Source organism: Neofelis nebulosa, chromosome 15 (genome assembly GCF_028018385.1).
Source record: "Neofelis nebulosa isolate mNeoNeb1 chromosome 15, mNeoNeb1.pri, whole genome shotgun sequence".
Taxonomy (NCBI): domain Eukaryota; kingdom Metazoa; phylum Chordata; class Mammalia; order Carnivora; family Felidae; genus Neofelis; species Neofelis nebulosa.
This window is the reverse complement of record NC_080796.1, coordinates 39,669,809-39,696,494: the sequence shown is the minus strand read 5'-3', so window position 1 is coordinate 39,696,494 and position 26,686 is coordinate 39,669,809. Positions and strand designations below refer to the sequence as shown.

Sequence of the window (26,686 nt, the reverse complement as noted above, 5' to 3'; positions counted from 1 at the left end):
GCAAGAACTTGGGGTGTCACTCTTGAGAGGCCCAGCGTAAGGACCGGATTTCCTTCTGACTTCCAGCTTAGAGGGGGAAGAAGAGGCTAAACTCACTTCTCTGTGACTTGGAGAGGCAGGAACTTAAGCCAGCAGCTGACACGGAAGACTGGCCAGCACAGAGCAGTTGGTCTGGAGCAGAGGCACAGGCTCCAGAGTTACAAACAACATAACACTCCTTCCCACAACCAGCTTCCCACCTATGTCTGTCTTAAGTCAAGCTTTGGCCTCACGAGATTTTGTAAAATGCCAGTGATTAAATCTGGTTTTAAGTAAAACAATTCTCATATCAGGTATTTTTTATTTAAGAAAACATATTTGTAGAATAAAAGCTTGCACTATATCATCTCTCATTTTTTTAAGCAGAGGTGATGGGTGGGGTAAGGGATTTTAATACCAAAAGAAAAACTTGCAAAGAACCCTCTACACCCATCCTACGGTCTATGTTAGGAGCCTGCTAACACTCAGTAGTTCTGTCCTGGGTTGGAGAGCCGTCCCTGGCCCAAGCACCTCTCTCCATAGCAAGAACCCTGAGTGAATGAAGAACAATAGTTATTTGCTGACCCTGGGAGCTTTAGGAACAACCCCATCAGTCCAATCATTTGTAGTTTAGCCAACTGCACCTGGGATCTTTTGGGACGTGAGTCGAGCTCCTTCGACCAATGGAAAAGAATAAACGGCCTCAAACATTATGGACATGCCCCAGCAGGAGAAATTACTACGCCTAAGTTTGGGCACCCCCTTCATAAACATTCTCTCTGATGCAGGAGCATCTGGATCTAGTGTATCCCCATGCCAGAATAGAAAACAGAACAACCAAAAACATCCACATAGGTCTGACAGAACCGGTCCGATGGTAGAAGAAGTCCTTTACCTTGAAAATGGTATTTTCCTCCTCTTGTTGGGGGCTATGCCGGGTGGCATGTTTCCAGGGAATCTGGAAGCGCTTGGAGTCCCTGTGTAGCCAGATGAGCCCGGGGTACAGGCCACTATCCACCTGGGCCACCAGCCAGGGCTTCAGCCGAACTCTGCGGGGGTGGAGGGCCATGATCTGGGTGGAGGGGTAAAGAGTAGAGAGCGCAGGAGAATTAGGCCAGCCTCTGGGAACTTTTCCCAGCCACTGTTCCCGTATGATAGAGCTACAGTTTCATTAGATTACAGCAAAGAAACTAAATATGGGAATGCACTGTGCCAGGTAAGGAAGAAAAGAAAAGAGGTTAAAAGGTCCTTTTGATTCTTATTCCAAAGCCATTTATGCTTCATGTTCTAGCCAAATCAGACTTATCATGTAAGTGGATCACATTTCTTCTATTTAAATCCTGAAGCAGAAAAAGAAAAAAGATGATGTCACCCCTGCTGGAACACAGTCCTTCCTGAAGAACCAAGGGCTCTTGGAATTGCTCTTTTCAATCTCATCTCAGGAAAAGGAAGAAAAAAAGGTATGGAAACAGCAAAGATACAGGGCAAGAATTTGAAGCACACTCTCTTTTTCAACAAGAGAACTAAAGGCGAGTGGGGAATATATTAGGAAGAAATGACCCCATTGTGGTGAGAGAGAAGTAGACAAGGGGCAGGTCCTGGTTCCAACATCCTCACTTACAGAGATGAGCAGGCAGTGTCTCCACGGGGTTCTGAAGAGCTGGACCTCAGGTCAGCTTCCTTTTCTCTGGACCACCCAAAGACTCTGGAGCAAGAAAAAAGGGGTCTGAGTTGGTTATCAACAGGACAATCCAGTGGCTGGGAGAATACTAGGGAACATGGGAGACAAAGGCTCTGAGGACCCTTTCTTGCACCTGAGTCCAGAAAAGTCCAGGAGCCCTAGAATAATCAAATGCTACAGTTCCTAAACTTAGGCTGCTAACCACAATCATAAGACAGGCTCTGTTCTGCTCAGGCAGCCTCCTCCACCTGGGTCTGTTTGTCTCCACACGAAGGCTAGAGTGACCTCTTTGGTTGCAGGAGCTGGCCTGGGTAAAGTCTGCGATTGATTCTCATAAAAATACATGGGCACAGCAGATAACATTCGGTAGCAGCCAGCACTCACAGCAGAAAACAAAGGCCTGCCCAGATTGGGTGTCTTTAGGAAAGACTAGTCAGTCACTAGAGACTTGTTTGCTTGGGATGTTGTGTTTAGACTTTTTGGGTGTTCTCATCTTACTTTGTTTTTACTTCAGGTGAAAAAGGGAGGCCTGCAAAATAGCGTTCACTCAACAAATATGTGTTCATCAGCTACTGTGTGTCCAGCACTATGTCCGTTAAAAAGCACATAGTTTTCCTCAGACTCCCTGAAGAAACCCACATTGGAAGTGCTCAAGCCCCACAGTGGCCTGAGGAAACGAAGATAAATAAGTCACCTTCACACCCAGGAAGATCCCCACCTGGATCACAGTTCAGAAACCAAACCAGTTGAGTCAGCTGAAGGCTCCCACTCAGAGGAGCTTAGCTGAGGGGGTGGCCTCAGCCACCACTTCCTTCCCCAGCCAGACACCCAACAAACAGGGAAAACCCAAACCAACTCAGCTTCTGGCACTTTAAGAGCAAGGCAGGACCTGCTCTCACCTGAGCCTTCTGACCCAATTAACAAGTCCTGCAACTGAAAACTTCCCCCTGGGAGCACAGCTCACAGTGGGCAGGCAAGGTTGGCATGCAGTATTCAACTGTCCCCCGCCCCATCCCCATGTTGTTGGCCATGGTTTTGGAAGGGCAGCAAGTCAAGCCACCAAACCGGGGAGAACATTTACGTTATAAGGAGTAGAGAATGCATATTCTCCTAAGGGCAAGTTCTACCTTCTCCTCCACAGTCCCAGGCTACTGGAAAGGGGATGGGGAAAGGAAAGGACGAATAGGGACATGGGCGACACGTTGGTCAACCCTGCAAGGAACTTTTGCAGTACCAGTAAATGCTGGGTCTATGCTTGTCAGACATGTGAAATCTCCTTCTGGATGGACTTTGAAGAAAAGGGCTTATCCTAGCTGATTGACAGCTCATCAAGAAAAAATTAAAACAACGGAGCCAACATGGGGAACTGCACATAGTGATAGGGAAGGAGAAGCAGCCACCCATAGAGATGGATTATTAAGATCTAGAGTCCTGGGTTCTCAACATTCTCTCAAGATGGCACCACACATGAGCAACCCCGCCCCAGCCTGCCTTCCTCCGTGCCCCACCTCCCTCACTGCTAACCCTCTCCACCTTCTGGAAGTCAGCCAAGATCTCCCTTACCTGCCACCCAGTAACTAAGACTCTAAACACTGGCAGAGAAGGAAAAGCTGGAAGCAACCAAAATAACAGAGGAAAATGGCTAATTCACGGGCTGCAAATATTAAGCAGTCATTAACAACGGGACGTCTAAAGAATTTTTATTGGATCTGGGAAAATGTTTACAACATGAAGTTAAGGGAGAAAATACAGCATACAATATTGACTGTAGACTAGTATCTTCACCTTGTAACATAACATGCACTTGGGTACTTAGGCACATACACACATAATTTAAAAAAGGAAAAGATAATACATCAGTGTAACAAGATATTCACAATGGTTACCTGGTAATGGGATTATGAGTGAATTTTATACTTGCTCATATACTTGTGTATATGATTCACATTTTCCTACAATGACATGTTTCAATTTATGATAACAATAATAAAGAAGCTACAAGTAATATTTTTTCAACCAAAAAAAAAATATTAGCTTAGGAAGCTAAGACATTTCTTGGCCCCTGAAAGGTATAAAAGATGATGTTCTTCAGCTAATGAGAGCACGGTACCAACAATCCTTCATATCTACACTGACTTTACAAAGTTTATATACACTTTTATTTACCGTGTTTGATTTCATCCTCATGATCAGGAAGTGGCATGTATTATCATCCCCATTAAAAAAAAATTTGTTTAACGTTTATTTATTTTTGAGACAGAGAGAGAGAGAGAGCATGAACAGGGGAGGGTCAGAGAAAGAGGGAGACACAGAATCCGAAACAGGCTCCAGGCTCTGAGCTGTCAGCACAGAGCCCAACGCAGGGCTCAAACCCACGGACCGCGAGATCATGACCTGAGCTGAAGTCAGAGGCTTAACCGACTGAGCCACCCAGGCGCCCCTCATCCCCATTTTATAGCTGGGTTAACTGAGACCCAGAAAAGTGCTTTATCTGGGGCCTGGACCCACCACTCCTCATCAGAGTGTGCTGTACTGAATCTTGCCACTAACCCTGCCTTCCAAGTCCCTCCCTTCTTCTACACACTAAGAGAGTAAACCAAAAACATTAACAAGATCCCAGCAGCACGAAGGGCCAAGGAAGTGGTTAGGGAGAAGACTGCATGACACCCGCCACCAAACACACCTAAATCAGAGTTCTCTTCCAAAACATTCTCAGCGCCCAAATCTCAATGCCCACAGAAACTTAGCCTAGCTGAAGTCAGCCCTAGTATCTCCAGCTGCCATCACAGTGAAATTCAAGGCCTGTGTCTCCAATAGGTATTTGACCAGCCAAAGAACAAAGATGCTAACCCATCCACTCCCCTCACGCTGGGCATCCAGCTGGGATACTTTCAACCTCCCTCAGGCACTAATTCTCCTCTCTCACACCCCCATTCCAGGGAGCAGGCCCTCTATAAACACCCCCACTGCCACCTCTGCAGCCCTTGCCCAGAGAGTTTCCAAGGGCAGCACTACCTCAAAGTAGAGATTCGAGATTGGGCTGTCAATGGTTTGGCTCAGAGTGAAAACCATTTGCCAGGGAGTCCTGCTTTTTTTCCTTCCCCTGCAGGGAACCGAACGCCATCTTCCCAGTTCCCCAGCCTTTCTTCCCTTTAGTTTAGCCCTGCTTAGGGGTAAATTCTGTGCCATAATTCCCATGACCTTCCTCCCTGCTGGATTGAAGTTGGGGGCTGGTGAGATGGTGCTGCTGTTATGTGTTATGCACACATCTAACCCTAAACTACTCTCCTGGGTCAGCACCAACTCCTACTCAAGCGCCTTCTCCCTCTCCCTTCCCTGGCTTCCACTTTTGACATCCACCAGGAGAGCAGGGTCGGGACAGAGGTGACCCCTTCATTACAAAGCAGGCTCCCCGGAAAGAGTGGCACCCGGGGCCTCCTTTCCAGTTGGGCCTGGGAGACTTTCCCCAGTTTTCCACACCCACCCTCCATCCCCTTGGGCAAAGAGGGCCTCACCCCCAGAGCAACCACGCCCTGCACCACCCTCCCCAACACCAAGCTTGGCTACTTGGAAAGCCAGTGGTGTCTCCCAGGCCCAAGGCGAGGGGCCTGGCTGCACTAAACAAATTCAAAGAGAAAAAACAAACTGGCTAAAACGCCTGGCCGCCCCCATCTCCATTTCCCCAAACACCCACCAGGACCAAGGGCCCGCAGGCCTCGGAAATCCCCTTTGGGACACTGGGGCCGGCGGCCCAGCGAGCTGGGCCTCCACCGGAGGGGTGGAGGCGACGTAGCTCTATCCTCTGGTGGGTGGATAAGGGCCGAGAGCGGCACGCTCCGGTAGGGCAGGGAGGGAAAGGGAGTAGAGAGAAGTGTGGGGTCGGGAGGGGCCCCGTACTCCAGGGTTAGGACCGCCCCAAATCTACCTAAAGCAGGGCGACAAGCATCCAGCCCCTGAGAGTCCCCCCACCCCAAACAAACAGATGTCTTCAAGCAAGGTTCCTAACCCCACAAATTCTGGGGCGGGTGTGTCCCCAGCCCCCTACCCCCAAAACTAGTGTTCAGAAGTTAGCGTCCTCACCTTTTCTCAATCCTGCTACAAGAAGCGGTCGTCCCCCGAACTAAGTCCCCGGCACTCCTTGACCGGTCAGCAAGCAATACCTGGGTTTGCGCAGGTAGACTCTTCGAGCTCCGCTCTCCGTCCCGCACCGGCCCTTACCTGCCGGGCCCAGGTGCGCGGAGCTCACGTCACCGCCTCGCCCCAGGACGCCGCAACCCCCCTCCGAAGTCCGGCCACGCCTCCCAGGTGTGGCCACGCCCCCTCGCGTTCAGGATTGGCGGCTTCCGGGAAATCTGATACTCTGTGTTCCTGGGCGGCCCCGCGCCGCCCAGCCCCTTCCCCACCTCGCTCTCTGGCTTCTAACTCTGGCTGAGAAAATTCCCAGACTCGAGGCTGGACCTTACGCCTCGGGGCTGGTGGTCTTGGGAACTGGGAGCGCCTGGGAGGTCAGATCTGAGTCGAGAGGGTCCCCCCCTCCTTTCCTCGTACCCCATGGTTCCCCTTCGGTTTTGGAGATAGTTAACCACAAACAAGGGTTTAGAGATTCTGGGCGGGCCCTTCTACCCGTGGGCCTGTGTAAGTGAGTGGGATAAGGGGAAGGGACTCAGGACACTTGATCCCATGGAGGAGAAGCTCGGTGGCTTTCAGGGCAGGGATTCTGCCTTTATTCTGCCTCTTACCCGAGTGACTCAGGGTAAGTTACTTTTCTTGTCTTTTCAGTGAGAATAATATGTGAGAGACTGCCTTTTCCAGTCACTATCTGGTAATGATTAAAAGCGTGGCCTCAGGAGCTAACTTTTAGGATTCAAACTCCAACTTCATCAGTTACTACAGACTTGACAAAGTTTGTTAAGATTTCTGAGCCTCAGTTTCTTATCAGTACAATGCAGTAAACAAGAGTACCCACCTCAAATGAGTGCTGTGGGGGTTCAATAAATCGCTTCATATAAAGTATTTGGAAGAGTATTTTGGTACTTATTGAGTGATGTATAAATACTTGAAATTTTGGTATAAAAGTAAAAAGCATATAGACAGTGCCTCACAGAATAAGGTGACACCTTCCGTTATTACTTGAACTCAAGGCCTGTATGGCCCCTATCAGATGTTTGATGAGAGTTCACTCTCCCACTGTAGTCCCACTACAATGAACCCCAATCGTTACAGAGTACATGCTTACAGTGAGCTGTGTACCAGTACATGAGACCCTGAAGCACGGAGCTGTCACAGGTAAGAAGGGACATGCTTATGGGTACTTAGGTTTTGAAGTTTAAAGCAATGAGAGAGAGACCATAAAGGAGTGATATTATGGTTGAATCATGTCCCCTCACCCCCTAAATTCGGATGCTGAAGTCCTACAGCCTCCAGTACCTCAGAATGGGACCTTACTTGGACATAGAGTCTTTACAGAGGTGATCAAGTTAAAATGAGGTCATTAGGGTGGGCTCTAACCATATTTGACCCGTGTCCTTATAGAAAAGGGAAATTTGGACACAGAGGGAGAAGATGATGTGAAGAGACACAGGGAGAAGACAGCCATCTCCAAGCCAAGGAGAAAGGCCTGGAATAGACCCTTCCCTCAGAGCCCTGGGAAGCATCCAACCTTATGGATGCCTTGATTTTGGGCTTCCAGCCTACAGAACTGTGAGACAAGACATTTCTGTTAATTAAGCTACCCAGTCTGTGGTACTTAGTTCCAGTGGCCCTAGCAGACTTATACCGGTGTGTTGGAGAGCTCCGGACTGGTAATCATGGGAACTTGATTCCCGATGCTTGGGGACATATCCAGCGAAGGCTGGGAGGGTAGCAAGTCCCCAAGCCTGACTCAGCCAGCCTCTGGCTCAGCGACTGCTGGTGGCCACTCTTCCCTTCATGAGGGGAAGGACTATCTCATCAGTACAGCCTGCTCTTTACTGCTGATGAGCTCACTGGACAAGCAGCATCTCCCATGTGGCCCAGGGCTTGGCTCTTGAGACCAAGCAAACAGTCCACTGCAGGTGTGTGTGAGGGATGAGGGGAAATACCACCAGGAGAGCATCATTTGAGGGGAGCCAAAAGCCCAACACCATACAAGTATGAGCCCACACACAGGCATTCACTTACGTACTAGCAGAAATCCCTATAACTAAAGTGATTTCTTAAAGATTTTCTTTAGAAGACACATACTTTAGAATCAGAAAATTCAAGCTGGGAGGGACCTTCTAATCCTCTGGTCTAGGGCTATTACTGGCTTAGAGATGTTTGTTTGTTTGACCCACAAGGTATCTTAAACACCAGGAGATTTCACATAAACATCTAGGTTTTCAGCATCTCTTGAAGACAGGCTCTAGACAGCCTGGCTCAGCAGTTCCATCCGACAACAGCTGCTCATTTAGATGGAATCCACATGTTAAAATCAGGACAACCCCACCCTACCGGATTCACTCATTTACTTTAATTGTCTGACCCTGTAGGCATACGAGTTTACAACTTCTAGTCCAAATTCCCCCTTTTTATAGATGAGAAAACTGAGGTCCAAGGAGGTCAAGTGATTTGCTCTAGATCATGTAGCAAATTACACACAAAGTCAAGACTAGAACCCAAGCCCAGGGTCCCTTCCACTTGGACCCTGCTCAGCATCCCAACCAGAATCTATACTGACTGATGCTGCACTGGTTGGTAATTTATTATTTTTTAATTATGCATGTATCTACGCACTGTTGATACTATGGCAAACAAAGTCCCAACTCTCGTGTCCCTCTACTGAGGAATCAATGAAAGGGGATAAAGCAGGAGGAATTAAGGTAGAGATCAAGAGGAACTTCTGGGTCCTTTGAATGATGAGACCTGGCAATAGGCCACCCTGAAGTCTTCTTTGCTTGAGATACACCTCACTTGCTTGGTCTGGGGAATAAGAAAACCCAAAGGCTCTGGAGGAATCAGTTCTATGTTCTCAAAAGAGCACTCCTAAGATTCAGACATCCCCAATGTGGTTTGGGCCTGTGATGTTTCCATTGCTTTGCCCTCCATCCCTGCTCAAGTAAGGCATTGCTGACTCATTTGTGAGTCCGAGTTTCAGGCTGTGAGATGTATGTTTCAACACAGAGGCATTGATTTATAGCTATAGGGAATCTGGGAATTCCTCTCTCCTGCTCCCAGGCAGCTCTTACTTGGTGAGGACTCTTTCACCACCCAGAGGCTTTAACCTCAACAATACCAAACATATGACAATAAAGCCATGTGACCCAAATCCCACTCTTCTCTGCTGAGCAGGGTGCGTAGCAACTGGGACTGCTCCCAGTGGTTCAGGACAGTGGAGAATTTAGTGTCCCTGGAGTCAGTAACAGCAATAGGCTGGGTTACTTGTCAGCGGGTCTGTTGAAGAGGGGGTGAGGACATCAAACTGAACAATACAATTCTGGTCTCTCTCAGAGGAATTCAGACCCCATCCAGCCTTCTGGAAGGCATTTTGTAGCCCAAGTCCTACCCTGATTTATCTCTGGCTCCATCCAAGTGTTTTTTTTTTTTGTTTGTTTGTTTTTTTCATCCAAGTGTTTCAAGGTACTGGGGCTACACATGAACCTAACACATTGCCTAAACTGTAGCCTGAATTGTTGCCCCTTCCTCTGTCTCCTTACCCTGTATAGAGGGTCCCAGAATGTGATCCAAATTCGAGGCTTATTGAGATTTCTGTAGTGGAAGCTGCAGCAAAAATAATTTATAAATGAATCTCACTTTCTAGCCCAGGCAATCAAACAGATTTCAGTTTGAGATTTTAGGTGAATTCCCCACTAAAGTGTTCAGAATTATTAGTTTCTGACTCTCTTTTTATCCTTGAACTAAGCCAAGTGCTGGTAAGTGTCCTCAAAGGAATAGTTTTCTTTATTCCAAATTTGGATCTATGTGGGAAGAGGAGGAAAAACAAGGTCCAGTAAATCGCTTGGAAGTAAGCTCTCTCCCTGAGGTCCTCCCATCACTCTTCCTCCCCTCCAGTGTCAGTCAGAGACTCCACTTCCACCCCTCCCCAGGCCCCCCCTACCCCCCCCCCAGGCAAAAGAAGGTTCCACTGGCCCTGCAGACATAAGAGCCAAATAAGAAACTGCCATGAATGTGAAGATTCACAGTCCCGATCTTATTTTATTTTATTTTAAGCTTATTTATTTATTTTTGAGAGAGAGACAGAGAGAGAGAGAGAGACAGAGAACACATATGAGCAGGCAAGGGGCAGAGAGAGAGAGGGAGACATAGAATCTGAAGCAGGCTCCAGGCTCTGAGCTGTCAGAGCAGAGCCCCACAGGGGGCTCAAATTCACAAACCTACAAACTGGGAGATCATGACCTAAGCTGAAGTTGGATGCTTAACAGACTGAACCACCCAGGTGCCCCATCAGTCCTGATTTTAAATACGCTGCCCTGTCAGGACAGAGCAGTGTCCCAATTTTGACTTCATGGGCAGTACTGAACAACATATTCCATGGTGTTATGCTGTTGTAAAATGAGACTGTGGGCATGAAAGCTTTCTGAACTTGGTCAAGTGTGGATGGGAGGTATCATCACTGTGGTTATCTACTCTGTTTTCTCATGTAAATCAATCTCTGGCCTCAGCAGCAAGGGGACAGAGGGCAGCAAGGGGACTTGAGGGCAGCAAGGCACAGACCAGACAGGAGTTCTCGTGAGCCAGGAGTTCCTACCAGTGTCAGGCTCAAGGCTAAGCTACCTGAGCACTGGACATGTGTTGACTTCAGCAAAATGAGTTATCTGGGGATACAGAATCCTATGGGGGGGGGGGGGCATGTGGTAAGAAATTGGACTTCTTTTCAACAAGACTGATTGACCAAATGTGTTTTACCTGTTTTCCCTCCCCACCCCACCCCCCACCATTCTGGTACAACCACAAGGTTAAGAAGAGGACAAAAAGCATTGGGGAGGGGTAGGATAAGAAGGTATGAGAGATTTCAACAAAAATATTAGGAGATGAAATATTCTCTCAACAAAAATAAGGAGTGGGGAGGGCCAATGTTTTGGTTATAAAGCTTTCAGTACTATTTGATTTTTAAGGCAGATAAACATAATATTTAAGAATGATATTATCATCACATATTTTTAAAGACAAAAGAAAAAGCACGTGGGAGTCAGGGGACCTGACTATCAGACCTTTCTTTGGCATTCAGACCATTCTTTTGGCTTGTGGCTGTTGCTGTCTGAGCCTGAACCCCTTTGTGGGAAGGACCTGAGCAAATTCCACAAGCACCTTCTCGTCCAAACAATTCCTAGTTCTGTGGTCAAATTCTAGAGACAGCGCTGATGTCCTCAGAAAAACAACCTATGTTTGGGATGAATCAAAACTTGTCTCAAATTTCCCTTCTCTCAACTTCTAGTTGTATGAACGAGCTGGACCTCAGTTTACTCATCTCTTACATGAGGATACTACTTCACAGGATTGACAAGAAGATCAAATTAAATAAATAAAATAAGAATAAGTCTATGCAAATGTTATTTTTCTCCACCATCTTTAGGCGAGGATCTGGTGCGGTTCTGGGCACCAGGCATTCACTTCATAGAAACCTGGAAAATTCAGAAGCGAGTTACTATATGTTTATTCTTGGGGCAGGGAGGATATGAAGCCCTTCATTTCTGTTGACTGGATTAGGGGCAAGGTCCAAGTGTGGATCTCAGAGCCTAGTGAATAATTCCTTTGAGGAGAAGGGCAGACCAGGGAGGGTATAAATGAGAGGTTCTTTAACCAAGCAACAGCCTCACCTCACACCCCTCCACCCTCTCCAGCCCCCCCCCACCCCCCGTCCAGTGTGGGAACTTTCTCTTAACACAGTCCACATACCCAGCCTCAACCTAGATCAGCCTCCTATCCATTAACTTGTGGTTTTGCAGAAAAGGTATGGATGATGTCCACAGGGATTTCCATGTTCTTGAAGGGCTCTGGACTGGCACACTAATTTCCACACTAATTTATCCACGTCACCTAAGGCTTTAGTTGTATAGCATTCAAAAAGCTCATTCGACCTGGTCACTGCCTGTAGAAACCTGCCGCCTGAACCCCACCTCAATTCCCACAGCCTGAACCCCAATTTGTCTGAGTTAAGCTGAGGCCTAAAAGGTGACTGCATGCTATGGGGGGTTAGCAGGAAGGGAGGAAGGGAAGATGTACATACCGATGTAAGAGTTAAGTGTTGATCTCATGTAACTCCTGGCCAGGAGAACCCCAGAGTCAAGAGCAAAGAAGGTTCAGGTCTTTCCTCACACAGACCCAGACCAGAGGCCTGAGGCCATCCCACATGAAAAACACAAGCATCATTCCCTCATTCATCATTCAGTAAATATTTACTGAACACCTACTATATGCCAAATTCCCTGCCCTCATGAAACTTACCACCTCCTATTGTCATCTTCTATTGGTACTGAAGCCCTCTGTTTAAACTTTCACTTATGAGTCCTTCTACTATTGTAACTACCTCCTATCCACCAGCTTCCAGCCCCATTCTAATCTATCCTGCAGCCCTTTGTGAGCTCTGACCCCATTCACTTTCCTGCTCAAAAACATTCTGTGACTTCCCAAGGTTTATTGAATCAAAGCACTATTCACTCATCCAACACATGTTTATTGTGTATCTACTATGTGCCGGGCTCTGTTCTAGGTTCTGGGGAATACAGCAGTGAGCAGGACACATAAGAACTTCTGCTCTCATAGTACTTAGATTCTAGTGGGGAGAGACAGAAAATAACCAAGATAAATAAGTGAAGCAAGTAAAGCACATTGGTTGGTAATAAGTTCCAAGGAGAACAATAAGGCAACTGAGGTTAGGGAGGGGAGGGAGCAGGGAAGAAGTAAAATTTTAGATAGACTAACTAGGGAGAAGATGACATTTGAGTAGAGATCTAAGAAAGTGTTGGATGGAGCCGTGTAGATAGCAGAGGGAAGATGGTTCCTGAAAGAGGGGTGATCAAATGAAAAGATCCTGAGGTAAGCACGTACTTGCTCATTAAAGGAGGGTCAGGGAGGTCAGAATGAGGTTCAGTGGCTGGAACAGAGCAAGGAGGGAGGGGAAAGTGTTGGGATACAAGGTGTGAGAGGTAATGACTTTAGCTTTTACTCTAAGGCAGATAGGGAGCCACTAGGGGCTTTAGAGTAAGCGCAAGAAGGTGTGACTTGTTTTGCAGCTTCGCTCTGGCTGCTGTGTTTAAGATAGGAAGAATGGAGAGAAAGGCCAAGCAGGGAGTCTAATTGGAAGGCCCCTCTCTCACCCTAGCCTGCTTTTCCAACCACATCTCTTAACCATTTCACAACTCTACAGCCCTCATAGACTCTTCCCAGAGCACACATGACAGCTGCTGGCCTACCATTCTCGATGACATTACCAACCACTTGTCTACGACAACAGGAACAATAGCTATTACTTACTAAGCATCAATAACTCCAGTCAAATGTGGTTTTTGAAATATTATCAGATGTCACTCACAGACATTATTTCATTTCATGTTTATATTTTGTTCCTATTTATTGGGAAAGCTGAGGCTTTTTACAACTTGTCACCAACTGGGAAGGTCCCTGGGCCCAACTGTAAGATGTAAAAAAACAAGTGCTGTCCCTCAGGTCTCAAATGGACCATTTCTATCTTTGAGGGTCTCCACGCCATGTGACTCTCTGGGTACTTCCTCACAGAAAGTCTGAACAAATGGGGAGAGTTATGTTTAAAATGACCCTGACAGGTCAATATCAATTTTCTGGATTGAAAAATAGAAGCAAAAAACATTTGGGCAGAGAAAATAACATTGCAAATGGTCAGAGGTACCATGTGGGAAGGTCAGGAGGTTTCAATTTGCCGGAGCTTTAGTATTTGTAGGGACGAATTAGGCAGGAAACAGACCTAAAAGGCCTTGAATGTCATATCAAAGAGCCAGGCTTTCACCTCTTTATAGTCAGGGAGGATGGAAAGGTTTTAACTAAACAAACAAATAAAAATATTCTTTAAGTTTGAGCAAGACAAGAGTGCCTGGAAATGTGCAGACTGTGGCTACCTGGAGAAAATGCTTTCCTTTTAAGGGAAGCAGACACTAAGCTCTGGCTGATAGTTGTCATGCAGAAAGACAGGCCCAGCCTTGCCACTGGGAAATCTAGACTTTATGTAAAACTTTGTATACGTTTGCAACACATTTAAAGAAACAAATTTAATTACATGAGCCATATAAAACACTCCATGGGAGCTGCTATTTGGGGGGGTTCTGCCCTGGAGTATAAATGAGTTCCAGGAAGATAGGGACTTTGTCTTGTTTCCACCGTGTTCTCAGCAGAGAACTTGGCACAGGTCCTGGCACACAGTAAGTGTTCAATACATATTTATTCCGTGCATACGTAGGGGTTAGGTATTAGTATTCCCCCTTACACTTTAGGAAACTGAGGCTCATCGAGGATAATAGATCACACGGGAAGTGGCCATACTCTGGCTCAGGAGCAAATCTCTGAACTTCAAATGAGATAAAATGACTCATAGGAGAGATCAATTAAGAGTAGAAACAGTTCTTCATCTGTCCCTTACACCACCCCCTATCCCAGGGCTGTTCCCACTTGTTACCAAAGTCTCATGTATGGCGCTACCTGGTTTTAACTCCCCTGGGATACTTCCGATCCCACTCTGTTGGGACTGTTTTTTCCCTTATTTTGTTCAGACCTAGGAATTAGAGACGAGGCAGCCCACACACCACCTGTCCCTCCCCAGCACAGTGACATCTGCATAACGTTGGGCTGCTAACAGTAGCAGCTTCTCTCCTTGGCCTTTCAAATCCAAGGAAGGACCCACCAGGCCTTCCCTGGCCAGGTGCCTGGCTGACAAATCCCTTAGCATAGCCAAGTAGCTTCAACGCTCTTGCTGTTCTAGTTCACTAGTTACAAAACATTATCTGCAGAGCCGGGCATCGCTGCTGCATAAATAGAAATGGAAGGAGGTAACAAAATAGGAGAGCCAGTGAGTGGGGATTTGGGGAAATAAAACACTAATCTTTGAAGCTTCTAAAATAAGAGGCAGGATTTCTAAGATCTACTCAGTTGACATGAAATCAATCCTTGCTTCTGCCCTTTCATCTAATCAGACAGGTTAGTTAGTCAATCAACAAACATTTATTGTGCAGGGCTCAACATACTTCTGGAAGTGCAGGTCATGATTTGAATGATGCCCATGAACTGAGTGTGTCATACTCCGTTCATATATTCATGTACTTTTAATTCATTAAGAAAGGATGAGGAGGGAAAGAAACACTAGCATGTTTTACCCAGAGGGGTAAATGTTTAATCCAGAGGGGAAAGTTGTTCTTCCCCAATACCCCAATACGATTCTAAGAGTGATTTACCAATATTAGCTTTTCTGGAATCTTCCCAGCATCTTGTACTTTGAAGGAACAGCTGCTGCTCAGTGCCCTGCCTTCTATACAGCACTGCCAGCCAATCGGCCAGGTTCATCTTGCCCACCACCATTTCCTTAAATGGCTTTAGTTTCAAGTACATCGGGGACATTTTTAAAAATTTAATTTGTTAAGAGAGTCTTACCCGAGGTCACTCAGCTGGTAAACGGTGAGTGGGAAGCTGACCCGCCCTATCTGACTGACTTCGTGCCCTTTCCATTAGGTCATGAGGGGGAACCGAAGCTTTGGAATGTTAATCGTGCCCACAGGCCGAAGTAATATCCCAGGATGTAAATGTGTGTGACCATCTGTCTGTCCTGGGGGCGTGAAGAAGGCAACATGCTCTGCCCTTGACCCTAACTGACTGAGCCCGGGGGCCAGCTCTGGAGCTTTAGGGGCCTGGGAACCAGTGTGCCTGTGTCTGGAGGCCCTGAGAGTTTCGCTCTGTTTCAGAGCAGACACTGCCACCTCCCAGTTACTATTCTGTGCTGTGGCAAGTGCCAGCTTGTCTCCCCTTCCCGCCCAGCCCAGGAACCCTCCGGCATTTCTAGTTCAGGCCCAGACCCGTCCTGGCAGCCTGGATTCCACTGCCGAGGCTGGAAGCTCATCTCAGCCCAGTGACCATCTTGCTCTGGTTTTTGTCACGGGAGAATTGTGATTCCAGCAGTTTTGGGAGTTGGGGGTGGGCGGCCACAGATGTCTCGCTCAAACTACAGAGTGGTGGGGTGGAGGTCAGGGTGCAGAGAAGGAAAGACGGGAGAGAAGCGGGGAGGGGACGCTTTAGACATTCCACTCCTGAGGCTGTTTCATCCCAAATCCAAGGTAAATAAAGGAGTTGGGGAGGCTGGACTGGACCCAGCAGCCCAGCCCTGAGTTCTAGCCCTGACAGAGCTGAAAGGAGGACTTTCTGGCATTCCCACACGGGGGTGGGAAAGAGGCTGGGTCTGGGCAGGTCTGAGGAGCCCTTGTTCCCTATGGCCCTGGGGGGAACACGCCCGGATTTGCTGACCTCTCTGGTAGGTGTCTATCAGGTAGGAAGCCCAGCCTCTGATGACACTTGCTGTGTGTGGGCGTGTATAAGCAAATTGTGTAGTGCATTTGTGCATTTAGTGTTTATCTGAAATTCAAATTTAACGGGGAGTCCCAGTATAGGGGAGTGAGGTGACACTTCAGTCCCTCTGCCCCTCCAATTTCAGTGAGATGAGGGCCAGTTTCTGGCATGTATCCCTGCTTTAACCTGATCCCCACCTTACAGCAAGAGAATTCCTTGGGCATTGGCATTCCAAGACAGCGCCCGTGCCCCAGCCCCCACATAGCTAGGGCCCCTCTGCCTTCAGTTCTGAAACTCCAAAGACTTTCATGTCAAGTATTAATGCTCCATCCTGGAGCCCCTTTGAAGATGAAAAGCCCTCCTGAGAAGTGAAGAGCTCTGTTGTTGTAATTAACATAATTACAAGCAATTTTTCCCATAGCCCTGTGGAAAACTGGGGGACCTCACTTCTTGTAAGAAATACCTACCTCGCTCTCCCAGGAGAAGGCCAACCTCTTCTAATCCAGCATTAGGGTAGATGTCCCTGCCAGCCCCGGTCCCCAGTACCACCCACCTTGACTTAGACTTGGTTTTTGTTTCTGGTTTTGTTTTGCTTTTACCTTTTCAGATGATTCATCACCACGACAAGGGATCCACCTTTCTGGGCACAGTAGCCACCCTCTCCTGGGACACGTCTGTGCCTACCTTCCTGGGTTGAAAACACTTGGTGAATGATAAAGCTGAAAGCTACTATTTCTACCCGAGTCCTGGACAAGACAGAAGGGATGTCAGCTGCCTCTCTCAACCCAAATGCCCTGATGACTGGGAGCAAACTCTTCCCTGATTCAAAGAATCAGTTGCCACTGTGCAGAGTGACTATGTGGGAGGACACGTAAGCATTTCCCTGCAGAGGTAGCTGGTCACACAATGATAGCCAGGGCAGCTAAAGGCCAGGCCCAGAGGCCCTGAACAGAGTCTGTGGTCTTAACTGTTTCTAGGATTGCATCCTCCTGCTGTCCCCAGGGAGGCAATCATCTCTTCCACAGAAGGAGCCACAGCATTTCCTTCTCTAAAGTTTAGCATAGAGGAGGTGCTCAGCATTACTAATTGTGCCAAATGAATCTGTCTGTGCTAGGCCAAAGAAACATCTCTGTCTGTCTCTGGATTCCCAGGGCTCTAAACAGCTTTTGGGTTTCCTTGCATACCAACGTATGACTCGTCTCTGACCTGTTATGTGAGTGTCAAAACTTACAGAAGCGTCCGATATGGTTACTGTTGGCAGTGCAAACTGCCCAACTGTCCAAACTATCTGTAAGTTCAAGAATTTTAGACTGTAGACTGATGATGGCAAATTGGTGAGATGTTATAAAATTTCCCCATCACCCAAAATCTGTCTTCAATACCTTTGTATCGGCCTTACCCTAGGCTCCTTAGGAAATCAGAACAAAGAAGAATCCTGGACTCCAGAAGAATATGCCCTCAGGGCCTGGTCATTATAACCAGCTCCTTTCCCCACCGTACACGTGTACACACGCATGCATGCACACACACATGCATGCACACACACACACACACACACACACATATACTCATCTGGGACGGCAGAGCCAACTCCTCCTCACCCTTCCTGTTTCATTCCATTTAATTTAATAGGAACTTGCACTTAGAGAGTAAATAATGCTCAACAACAATAACAGCTCATTATTATTGATCTAGTCTCTTTGAGATTCAGAGTCAGCAGAACATGTCAGATGAACTTAGGGTATCTTGACAGGGGCTCAATGACAGACAGTTGCGATTAGGCTGCTGAAATGGTGTTCACCATGACAGGGGAGAATCGGGACTGGTGTCCAAGGGCCTAGAGCCCATCAGAGGGGAGATCTGACTCTGAGAACAACATGAGGCTGATGTTGGAGCCTCCTTCCAACCCAACCAGCTTGACACTGCGGGAGTCCCTGGGGAAGTGGCTATCTGCTGAAGGGCTACACCATTGGGAGCTAGCTAACTCTGGCATGGCATGCCTAAGGCTGACTGTAACAAATTGGGGCAGCCAAGGTCAGGGAAGGGGAAGGCAGAGAAGAATGTCTGCTCTTGCCCCCTGGAACACAGCTAGTCCTCAGCAGTGACCGCTTAACATCAGTGTAACCAGGACTGACCCTTTGGGTTGTGTTTGCACTGTTGAGAGATTTGGCCAAATCAGGGGGAAGACTGCACTTCCCGCTAACGTACGTGTGTAGAAGCTTGATGTCTTAGTCTGTTTGAGCTGTTATAACAGAATACCATAAACAGAAATCTTTTTCTCACAGTTCTGAGACTGGGATGTCCAAGATCATGGCACTGGCAGATACGGAGTTTGATGACAGCCGGCTTCCTGGTTCTTCTTGGCCATCTTTTTGCTTTGTCCTTACATGGTGGAAAGGATGAGGGAGCTCTGTGGAGTCCCTTTTATAAGGGCACAAATTCCATCATGAGAGCTCCACCTTTATGAACTAATCATTTCCCAGAGGCCCTACCTCCAAATACTATTACCTTGGGGGTTAGGATTTCAACATATGAATTTTGGGGGGATACAAACATTCAGTCCGTTGTCCTCAGCATCACTGGGATTCCTATATTAAAAGAAATTCCTTCTTTTAGGTAAAGGCTGAAGCACAGGAACAACTTTGAAGAATGATTGCTCTTCAAGTAATATACTTAAGAAACAAATCTATCTTTCCTAAAAGAAAAGGGTAGAGTATCCTTCATTTTAAAATCAAGAATACAGTTCTCTTTCTTTTCTTTTAATGATTTTCAAGGTCTTTTTGTTTTCTGAAGAGCAAAGAGTGATTTCAGGGTATATTCCTGGGCGGTTGAAAAAAATTCCTCCTTGGATCTCAGCTACCAATGCTCAACCCTTACCCATGCTACCTTCCTTTCCCTTTCCAATGGAATCTGTCTTATCCCAAATACATTCACCATCATCCACGCTACCTCCAGAAGGATTGCTGTTACAGTTACGTTAGGATTGGAGGATGCAGTGATCCAAACATTCATCTGGCTCTCAAACTCCAGCCCTGTCTTCAGGCAGAACTGGAGGACCTACAAGTTTGCAGAAGAAGGGTAGAAGAGTCCACTGTGCTCAACACTGAGCTGCAAACAGCTCTGCAATCTGCCCTGGTGGACTTTTCACTGCAAGACTTTACAATAAATTCATGGAAGGACATCTTCAGTTACAAATTTTAGGTCTAAAGCTTTCAGTTTTAACCAGAATGAATGCATAGAGAAGAAAGCAAAGAGTAATAAAAAGCACACAAAGATGCTAGAAATCTTGTTCATGAGAAATGTATGGCTGTTAAATCTGAGAAAGGCCAATGTTTATTGGGGCTTCCCTATTTGAAGAAACCATCTGCCCCCCCCCCCCTAAATGGAAGGTAAATCATCAGCCAAGGAAAAAGACTGAGATCACTGAAGCCTACCACACCAGATGTGACAGCTCCCCAGTTTAGCCTGTGATGTGAGTGCTACACTGGGGTAACAGTCAAATGTGGGAAAACATAAGAGCAGCTGCTGTTGATTTAGACTAATAGGCAATTATGGATTCAATTTCATTCAAGATGGTAATTCTTCATTTGTCAAAAAGTAGGACCACAATCTGTGCCCACAATCTATGCTTCTTCTTTCCAAAAGAAAAAAAAAATTCTCATAAATTGTCACATAGATGGACTGGCGGTAGAAGAGTCAAGATTTTCTCGGGCAACTTGACATGTAAAAGACAAATGATAAAAAAATGCATCACCTTTAAGTCAGGCTATCACAGGCTGGATTAATCATTCCCCTTTTCTGCTCTCCCAGTGCATGGCTCATAGTTTCATTAAAGAATTGATCATGTTGTGATGTCATGGAGAATGACTTTGAGGGCTGCCCCTTCCCTCTGGACTGTGAGCTCCCTGAAGCTAGGGCTTTTGTTTGATTCTTTCACATGAATTGCCTTGGCACTCAGTATATCCCCAGAGTGCAGTGGTCACAATGATTACTCAACAAGCAGATACCCTCCTAGTGATATACTGGACCCAGTGACACATATAAAGTGTAAACTCATTTAGTACTTAATATATGACTGAGATTTGAATCCAGTCCATCTAAATCCAGTATCCACAGTCTTAGCCTCTTTTTTGTTTTTTAATCCTCTTTGTAAACCTACCTTTCCTGAGAAGGATCAGTCAGTAAATGGAAGAAAGTATCAGCTTTCCTCCTTCTCCAGTGGCTGCTCCTTCTCAGTCACCTTGCTTGTTCTTCCTCAACAGCGACCCCCACCCCCAGCCTCTTAAATTTGCAGGGCCTGAGGGCTCAGTTCTCAGACCCATTCTCTGTATTTACACTAGGTGATGTAATTCTGTCTTATTCGTATGCTGACCACTCACAGATGTGCTTGGGCCTCCTGGCATCTTGGATCTCTCCCGGGAAGCACAGATATGCACACATCTCTGACTACCTCTTGGATCTCTCTGCTTGGATGTCTAATAAAATTCTCAAGCACATGTGAATCAAATGACCTTTTTTTGTTAGATACATGGGTGCAGGATCTCTGAGGCCAAAAAGGCAGAACAGAAGAAGTTAACAGCTGTGGGGAGCAACACCCTTAGGTTGGCCCAGTGGATGCCCTTGTGTTGTAACAAGGCCCTGCACAGGGACCAGCATGGGTGGGTGTGGATTTCATAAACCTACTTCACGATAGTCTCTACTTAGGATGCTTCTATCGGGGACATTTGAGATGCTAGTTTCAAAAATGTTGAGAAGTGTAAGGAAGTATTTGGTAAAAATATGAAAAAGTCTCCAAAGTCTTAGTGGGCAGCATGGATAGCAAAATAACTGCTTAGGGGAGGCATCAAAAAGGAAGATTTAATACCCTTGTCCCCTACACCAAACATTATGATTTCTCTGAAGTCCCAATCTGATCACATAATCCCCTTGCCTGAAATGCTTTAATGGCTTCTCAGCTTGTGTGGGGTTGGGCCTAAACCCCCCAGCAAGACGTCCAAGGCCTTTAATGGACTGCCACCTTCCCTGTTGGCCTCACCAACTACTCCTCTCTCAACGATGCACCCCAGCAACATGGGCTTGCAGTTTTCCAAACACATCTTTACACCTTTACTCGTGTTATTCCGTCTCCATGGAATATTCTTTCCCTACTGTTCACCTGGGAAACCCTGACTCAGCATAGCCTCTGTGCAGCTCCCCATGACCCTCTCCCTTCCCTCCACAGAAGAATGAGTTTCTTTATCCTCTGGGTTCCTAGAACCCCTTCTACATCCTTCTAATACAGATTTTATTTTATTTTTTTAAAGCTTTATTTATTTAAGTAGTCTCCACACCCAACATAGGGCTCAAACTCATGATCCCAAGATCAAGAGTCACACGCTTTTCCAACTGAGCCAGCCAGGTACTTCCTAATATAGATTTTAGTCCATGATGATGCAATTACTTAATTGCTTTGTCTCTCTAGTTAGACTATGAGATCTTCAAGGGAAAAGTCTGAGGTTGGAGCTTTTAAAATCCTTGATGTCTAACTGGAGTGTATTATGCTAAATGAAATAAGTCAGTCAGAGAAAGACAGATACTATATGTTTTCACTCATATGTGGAACTTGAGAAACTTAACAGAAGACCATGGGGGAAGGAGAGGGGGAAAATAGTTACAAACAGAGAGGGAGGGAGGCAAACTATAAGAGACTCTTAAATACAGAGAACAAACTGAGGGTTGATGGGGGGGGCAGGGAGGAGGGGAAAATGGGTGATGGGCATTGAGGAGGGCACTTGTTGGGATGAGCACTGGGTGTTGTATGTAAGCAGTGAATCACAGGAATCTACCCCCAAAACCAAGAGCACACTGTATACACAGTATGTCAGTCAACTTGACAATAAACTATATTAAAAATAAAATAAATAAAATAAAATAAAATAAAATAATAAAATAAAATAAAATAAAATAAAATAAAATAAAATAAAATAAAATCCTTGATGCCCAGCATCATGCCTGGAATACAGCAACTGTTTAGTAAATGTTTGATAAATGAGTGAATGTGTGCATGCAGAGCCCTGCCCCAAAATATGAAAAATAGAGTATAGTTGTACCAATATTCCGCTAGAAGAGGATATGTAAAGCTTTCTCCCCTCTAGCATAGCATTTTAGGTTCCATCTCAATCAGATTAATATAATCTGATAAAGTATTTCATTTTTAGTCTTGACCTAATATAAATGAATCTCTAACAAACCTGAGGAAACATATTTATTAAAAGTCATTATCTTCCAGGCTCTGGGTTTGACAATGGGAACTTGTTATGGGTACAGATGAACAGAAAGGGTAGGAACTATATATATCAATATTTTATATTTCTACGTACACTTAAGTGCATTACAAAGCTTTTCTTTTCTCACACATAATCGCATTTTCTAAAATGTGCTCCACCTTGAAAATGTATTGCTCCATACACAATAAATGCTGTGGAATCCGATGACTACACAGGTTTCTAATTTCCTGTTGTCCTATATCCTTCATATCCTGTCTTAAACACACACACACACACACACACACACACACACACGCTGTCCATGAAGTCGGCCGAAACAACTCATACAGCCTAAGATCTAGAATCTAGATCAATTTGGAATTCAATCCTAATGGTCAATGAATGTGACTGACGGACAAATGCTCAATGGTAGCAGACCCACCCCGGCCCCAAACCCCACCCTGGTCCTAAAACAACATCCTGGCTGCTTCCTGGGCATCAGCATTTCTTGGTTCAGCATTTATCACAGAGTATTGCAATCATAATCTGCATACTTATCCATACCTAAACCAGACTGCAAACTCCTTTAAGAGACCAGCATGGACCATATTCTTTCTCCTAGCCTCAGCTGCTAGCATAGACCTGGCATGTGGTGTCTAGTCTATGTATTTTTTAATGAATAAACTCATTTTATTATAAGGGTAGTGAGATACTAATTTCTACCAGCATTCTCAGGGAGAGGCTGGAATGCTTTGGGGTGTATATAGATGCATGCGTATACATGTGGTGGAGAAGCTGGTCTTGTGTGTAGGAAACTATCTGATTTAAGCCCTCTAGAGGAGAGGAGATAAATGTGTGGGTGTGCATAAGAACTTTCCCCAGAGCCCTCCCAAATAAGTAGTTGAGATGTCTGAACTTCCATCATTAGAAAGGCATACCTTTGCATTACATATGGCTCCCTATCAATGTATCTTGAATCCATGTGTCCTTGCTATTACATAAGTTATCACATTAGTTGCAGCATTCAAATATCTTCAGTATCTAATCTATAGCTTCAAATCGTACATCCCTAATTTCCACACCCACCCCACTGAGAATCTGAGATAGACCTCTGCTAACTTTTTGTAGTTTGCATTAGAAAGTGGTTTGTTTATTTGTCTCTTAAAATATATAGTTATATATCAAATAATCTCTTTCAAACAATATACACCATAATATACGCAAGCGATTAAAACACATCAATTTGTATAATTCCATGAGTTCATAATGGTACTAAAAATAAAACAAAAACTTGACTAATTACCATTGGAAAACAGAGAATTGACTCCTTGTGTTGAAAATTTGTAAATGAAGGGAGGGAATCAACCATTTATTCTGCCTTTCCTATAGAAACTGTACCACTGGGTCACCAAAATTTCGATAAGGGAGAAGTCCGTCTTCATAGAGATAGTTCAGCAAGGGAGTGAGGAAGAAATAACAGAACTAGGATATCACCCCTGTGATAGAACTGGAATGCAACCTCTAATGAATTAATGAATTGAGACATTAAGCACCAATGGCTGGTAGCATCACAAATAACAGAAAATCACATTATATGCCTCCTGTAGGAAGCATAAAACACTAACTATAATGAAGTCTGATCAAAGTTCTAAGTCCAGCAACCTATCTGCAAGAAATATAGAGAACAGCAGAAGACCTTAAGCCAAGAAAGTGTAAAGAAAAACAGGATGACATTTATGAAACAATGAAAAATTTGAACACCAACTAGATACACGATGTTATTAAATAAGTGTTGTCATTTTTAGGTGAAATGCCATTATGGCTATTTTAATATTTTATTAAAAAAATTTTTTTGACATTTATTATTGAGAGACAAAGAGAGACAGAGTGTGAGCAGGGGAGGGGTAGAGAGAGAGGGAGACACAGAATCTGAAGCAGGTTCCAGGCTCTGAGCTGTCAGCACAGAGCCTGATGCGGGGCTCAAACTCACGGACCGCGAGATCATGACCTGAGCCAAAGTCCGACGCTCAACCGACTGAGCCACCCAGGCGCCTCTATTATGGCTATTTTTAAAGAAAAGAATCCTTAACTTGTCAAAATGCATACGACAATATTTACAGATGAAATAATATGATGTCTGGGATTTGTTTCAAAAATCATGGGGGGGTGAGGGAGGTCAGGGACAATGGTTGGGTGCATGTATGAAATAAGATGGCCTTGTGTTGGCGATTGTTGAAGCTGAGTTATGGGGTACGTGTGAGTGCATTATACCATTTTGTCTGCTTTTGTATATATTTGAAATTTTCCAAAGAATAAGTTTTTTTCTTCTAAAGGTGTTAACCTTCCTGAATATTCTGATATTCTTGTCCTAAGGGACAGCCACTTCTCTCCCACCTTTTGAGATCATTCTCCTAGGGAGTCTGGGGAATTGCAAATATCCTGGGAACAGTTACATTAATCCATTAATATCTCAGCACACAGTTAAAAGATTATTTCCTGGGCTGTCTTTACCTCTGAAAATACCGAATGCCCGCAGATAAACATTAAAGAAAACCTTGGAGGAGGGAAAAGTAAGGGCTGAGTATGGGAAGAAAGGAGAACAAATTTGGACTTCATTAGGATTTTTCCACATCCTTCACTATTTGGCTCATGCATCTTTGTGTGGGTTTTTACTAGGAGAATTTTCACTGAAGGCGTGAAAAAAATGTTTAAATTTTGGATTCTCAGGGTCCCTTTTTATGTTGTTAAAGGCTAGTATAAATACTTATAGGAGAAGAAGGAGTCTTTTTTCCTTGTCTAGTGAGCCAGCGGTGAGACTGTTTGGGTGGGGCGAGGCACAGTTTTGCCTGAACCTGAGAACAGTCTAGACCTGTCCACAAGACCACAAGGACATGGAAACCAGGAGACAGTAAGGAGTCATCTCAAGTGCTCAAGAGTATAGCTTTTTATAGAAGATCTCTGGAAGAACACCAAGGAACTGGTTGCCGCTGGGGAGAGAAGCTGGAGCACTCCGGACAGGGTGGGAGGGAAAATAAAGTATGACTTTATTGTTACAGTCAGATTATACTGTGGTCAGTGCCTTAAAATATATGATGACATTTTGCAAACAGCCTTTTGTTGACATAAGTATACCTTTTTATCTTCAAATTAGACAGAAGACAGATGTGTTTGTTTATGGTTTCCTTGGCTGGGCCAGCTGCTGGGCCACCACTGGCTGTTTGCACATTTTCTTGATAGGCCTTCCCCTGCCCTCCCTACCCAATGCCAACCTCCCAGAATCTAACTGGGAGCAGTAGATGGTCACTAGAACCAAGAATAGGATTCTAGTAGTTCTAGTACAATTTCCCCATGGGAGACATGATATCAGTGAAAGCTCAAATGTTCCCACAGAAGCACCCCTAATAGCAGAGCCAAGGGAACACTCTCTTTGATGGCTCCCATTTTACCTTAAATATTCAGATGAATTCTGCAATCTCTGATTAATCACTTTGTTCTTCTAGAACATGATATTATATTATTATTAGGGGAAAAAGAGTTGCCATATTTATCCCGTGAATTCCAGAAGCCCCGCACACCTGTGCCTGTTGCTGAAGTACAGAGTCTAGTTTTGTTTTGTGCTTCCTTCTGCTTATTTATTGAGGTTATTATTTACATACATTAAAACTCACCAGAGGCGCCTGGGTGGCTCAGTCGGCTGAGTGTCCCAGTTCCGCTCAGGTCATGATCTCACGGTCTGTGAGTTCGAGCGCTGTGTGGGGCTCTGTGCGGACAGCTGGGATCCTGGAGACGGCTTCAGATTCTGTGTCTCCCTCGCTCTCTGCCCCCTCCCCCACTCATGCTCTGTCTCTCTGTCAAAAATAAATAAACATTTTTTAAAAACCTCACCAATTTTAACTGGACAATTTTTGTAATTGTATACAAGACGTAACGACTGCCCCCATCAAGATATAGAATGTTCACACCACCTTAAAAAAATTTTTCCATCCCCTTTGTCCAAGTTCAGTTTTGAGACGCTCCAGTTTTATGGCATTCTCCAACATGGACTCTGGGTGATTTTAGGAAAGTCACTTTACTTCCCCTGATATGTTTCTGCTCTTGTAACATGATAAATGAAGCAATACATTTATTTCTAGGGACTCTTCCAGTACTTTCAGAAAGCAAGGGAGTCGAGCGGGCGCTGGTATCCCAGCCTTAGGTCCCCATTCTTGATACAGCATACGCAGGTGGCCGATCCTAGTGGGTAAAC

General features: G+C 45.4%; 1 protein-coding gene and 1 long non-coding RNA gene across 4 annotated transcripts in view; one reads left to right on the top strand and one right to left on the bottom strand.

Moving 5' to 3' along the window:
• IRF6 (interferon regulatory factor 6) overlaps positions 1-26,266 on the bottom strand; it is a 39,775-nt gene extending 13,509 nt beyond the window's left edge. The window contains exons 1-3 of one of the 3 annotated variants that reach the window (XM_058701838.1): positions 26,109-26,266; positions 1,640-1,723; positions 914-1,090 (exon numbers count right to left, since the gene is read on the bottom strand). In XM_058701838.1, the coding sequence (XP_058557821.1) occupies positions 914-1,087 (174 nt within the window). In that variant the 5' untranslated portion in view covers positions 1,088-1,090; positions 1,640-1,723; positions 26,109-26,266. Of the gene's footprint in view, positions 1-913; positions 1,091-1,639; positions 1,724-5,779; positions 5,975-26,108 lie in introns of those variants that run through there. The other 2 variants (XM_058701837.1, XM_058701839.1) reach the window with 2 other exon arrangements.
• On the top strand, positions 6,094-11,218 carry LOC131496354 (uncharacterized). The gene is made up of 3 exons (XR_009254452.1): positions 6,094-6,452; positions 6,861-6,985; positions 11,112-11,218. It is a non-coding gene; the product is annotated as an uncharacterized LOC131496354 (long non-coding RNA).
• Positions 26,267-26,686: the final 420 nt, after the last annotated feature.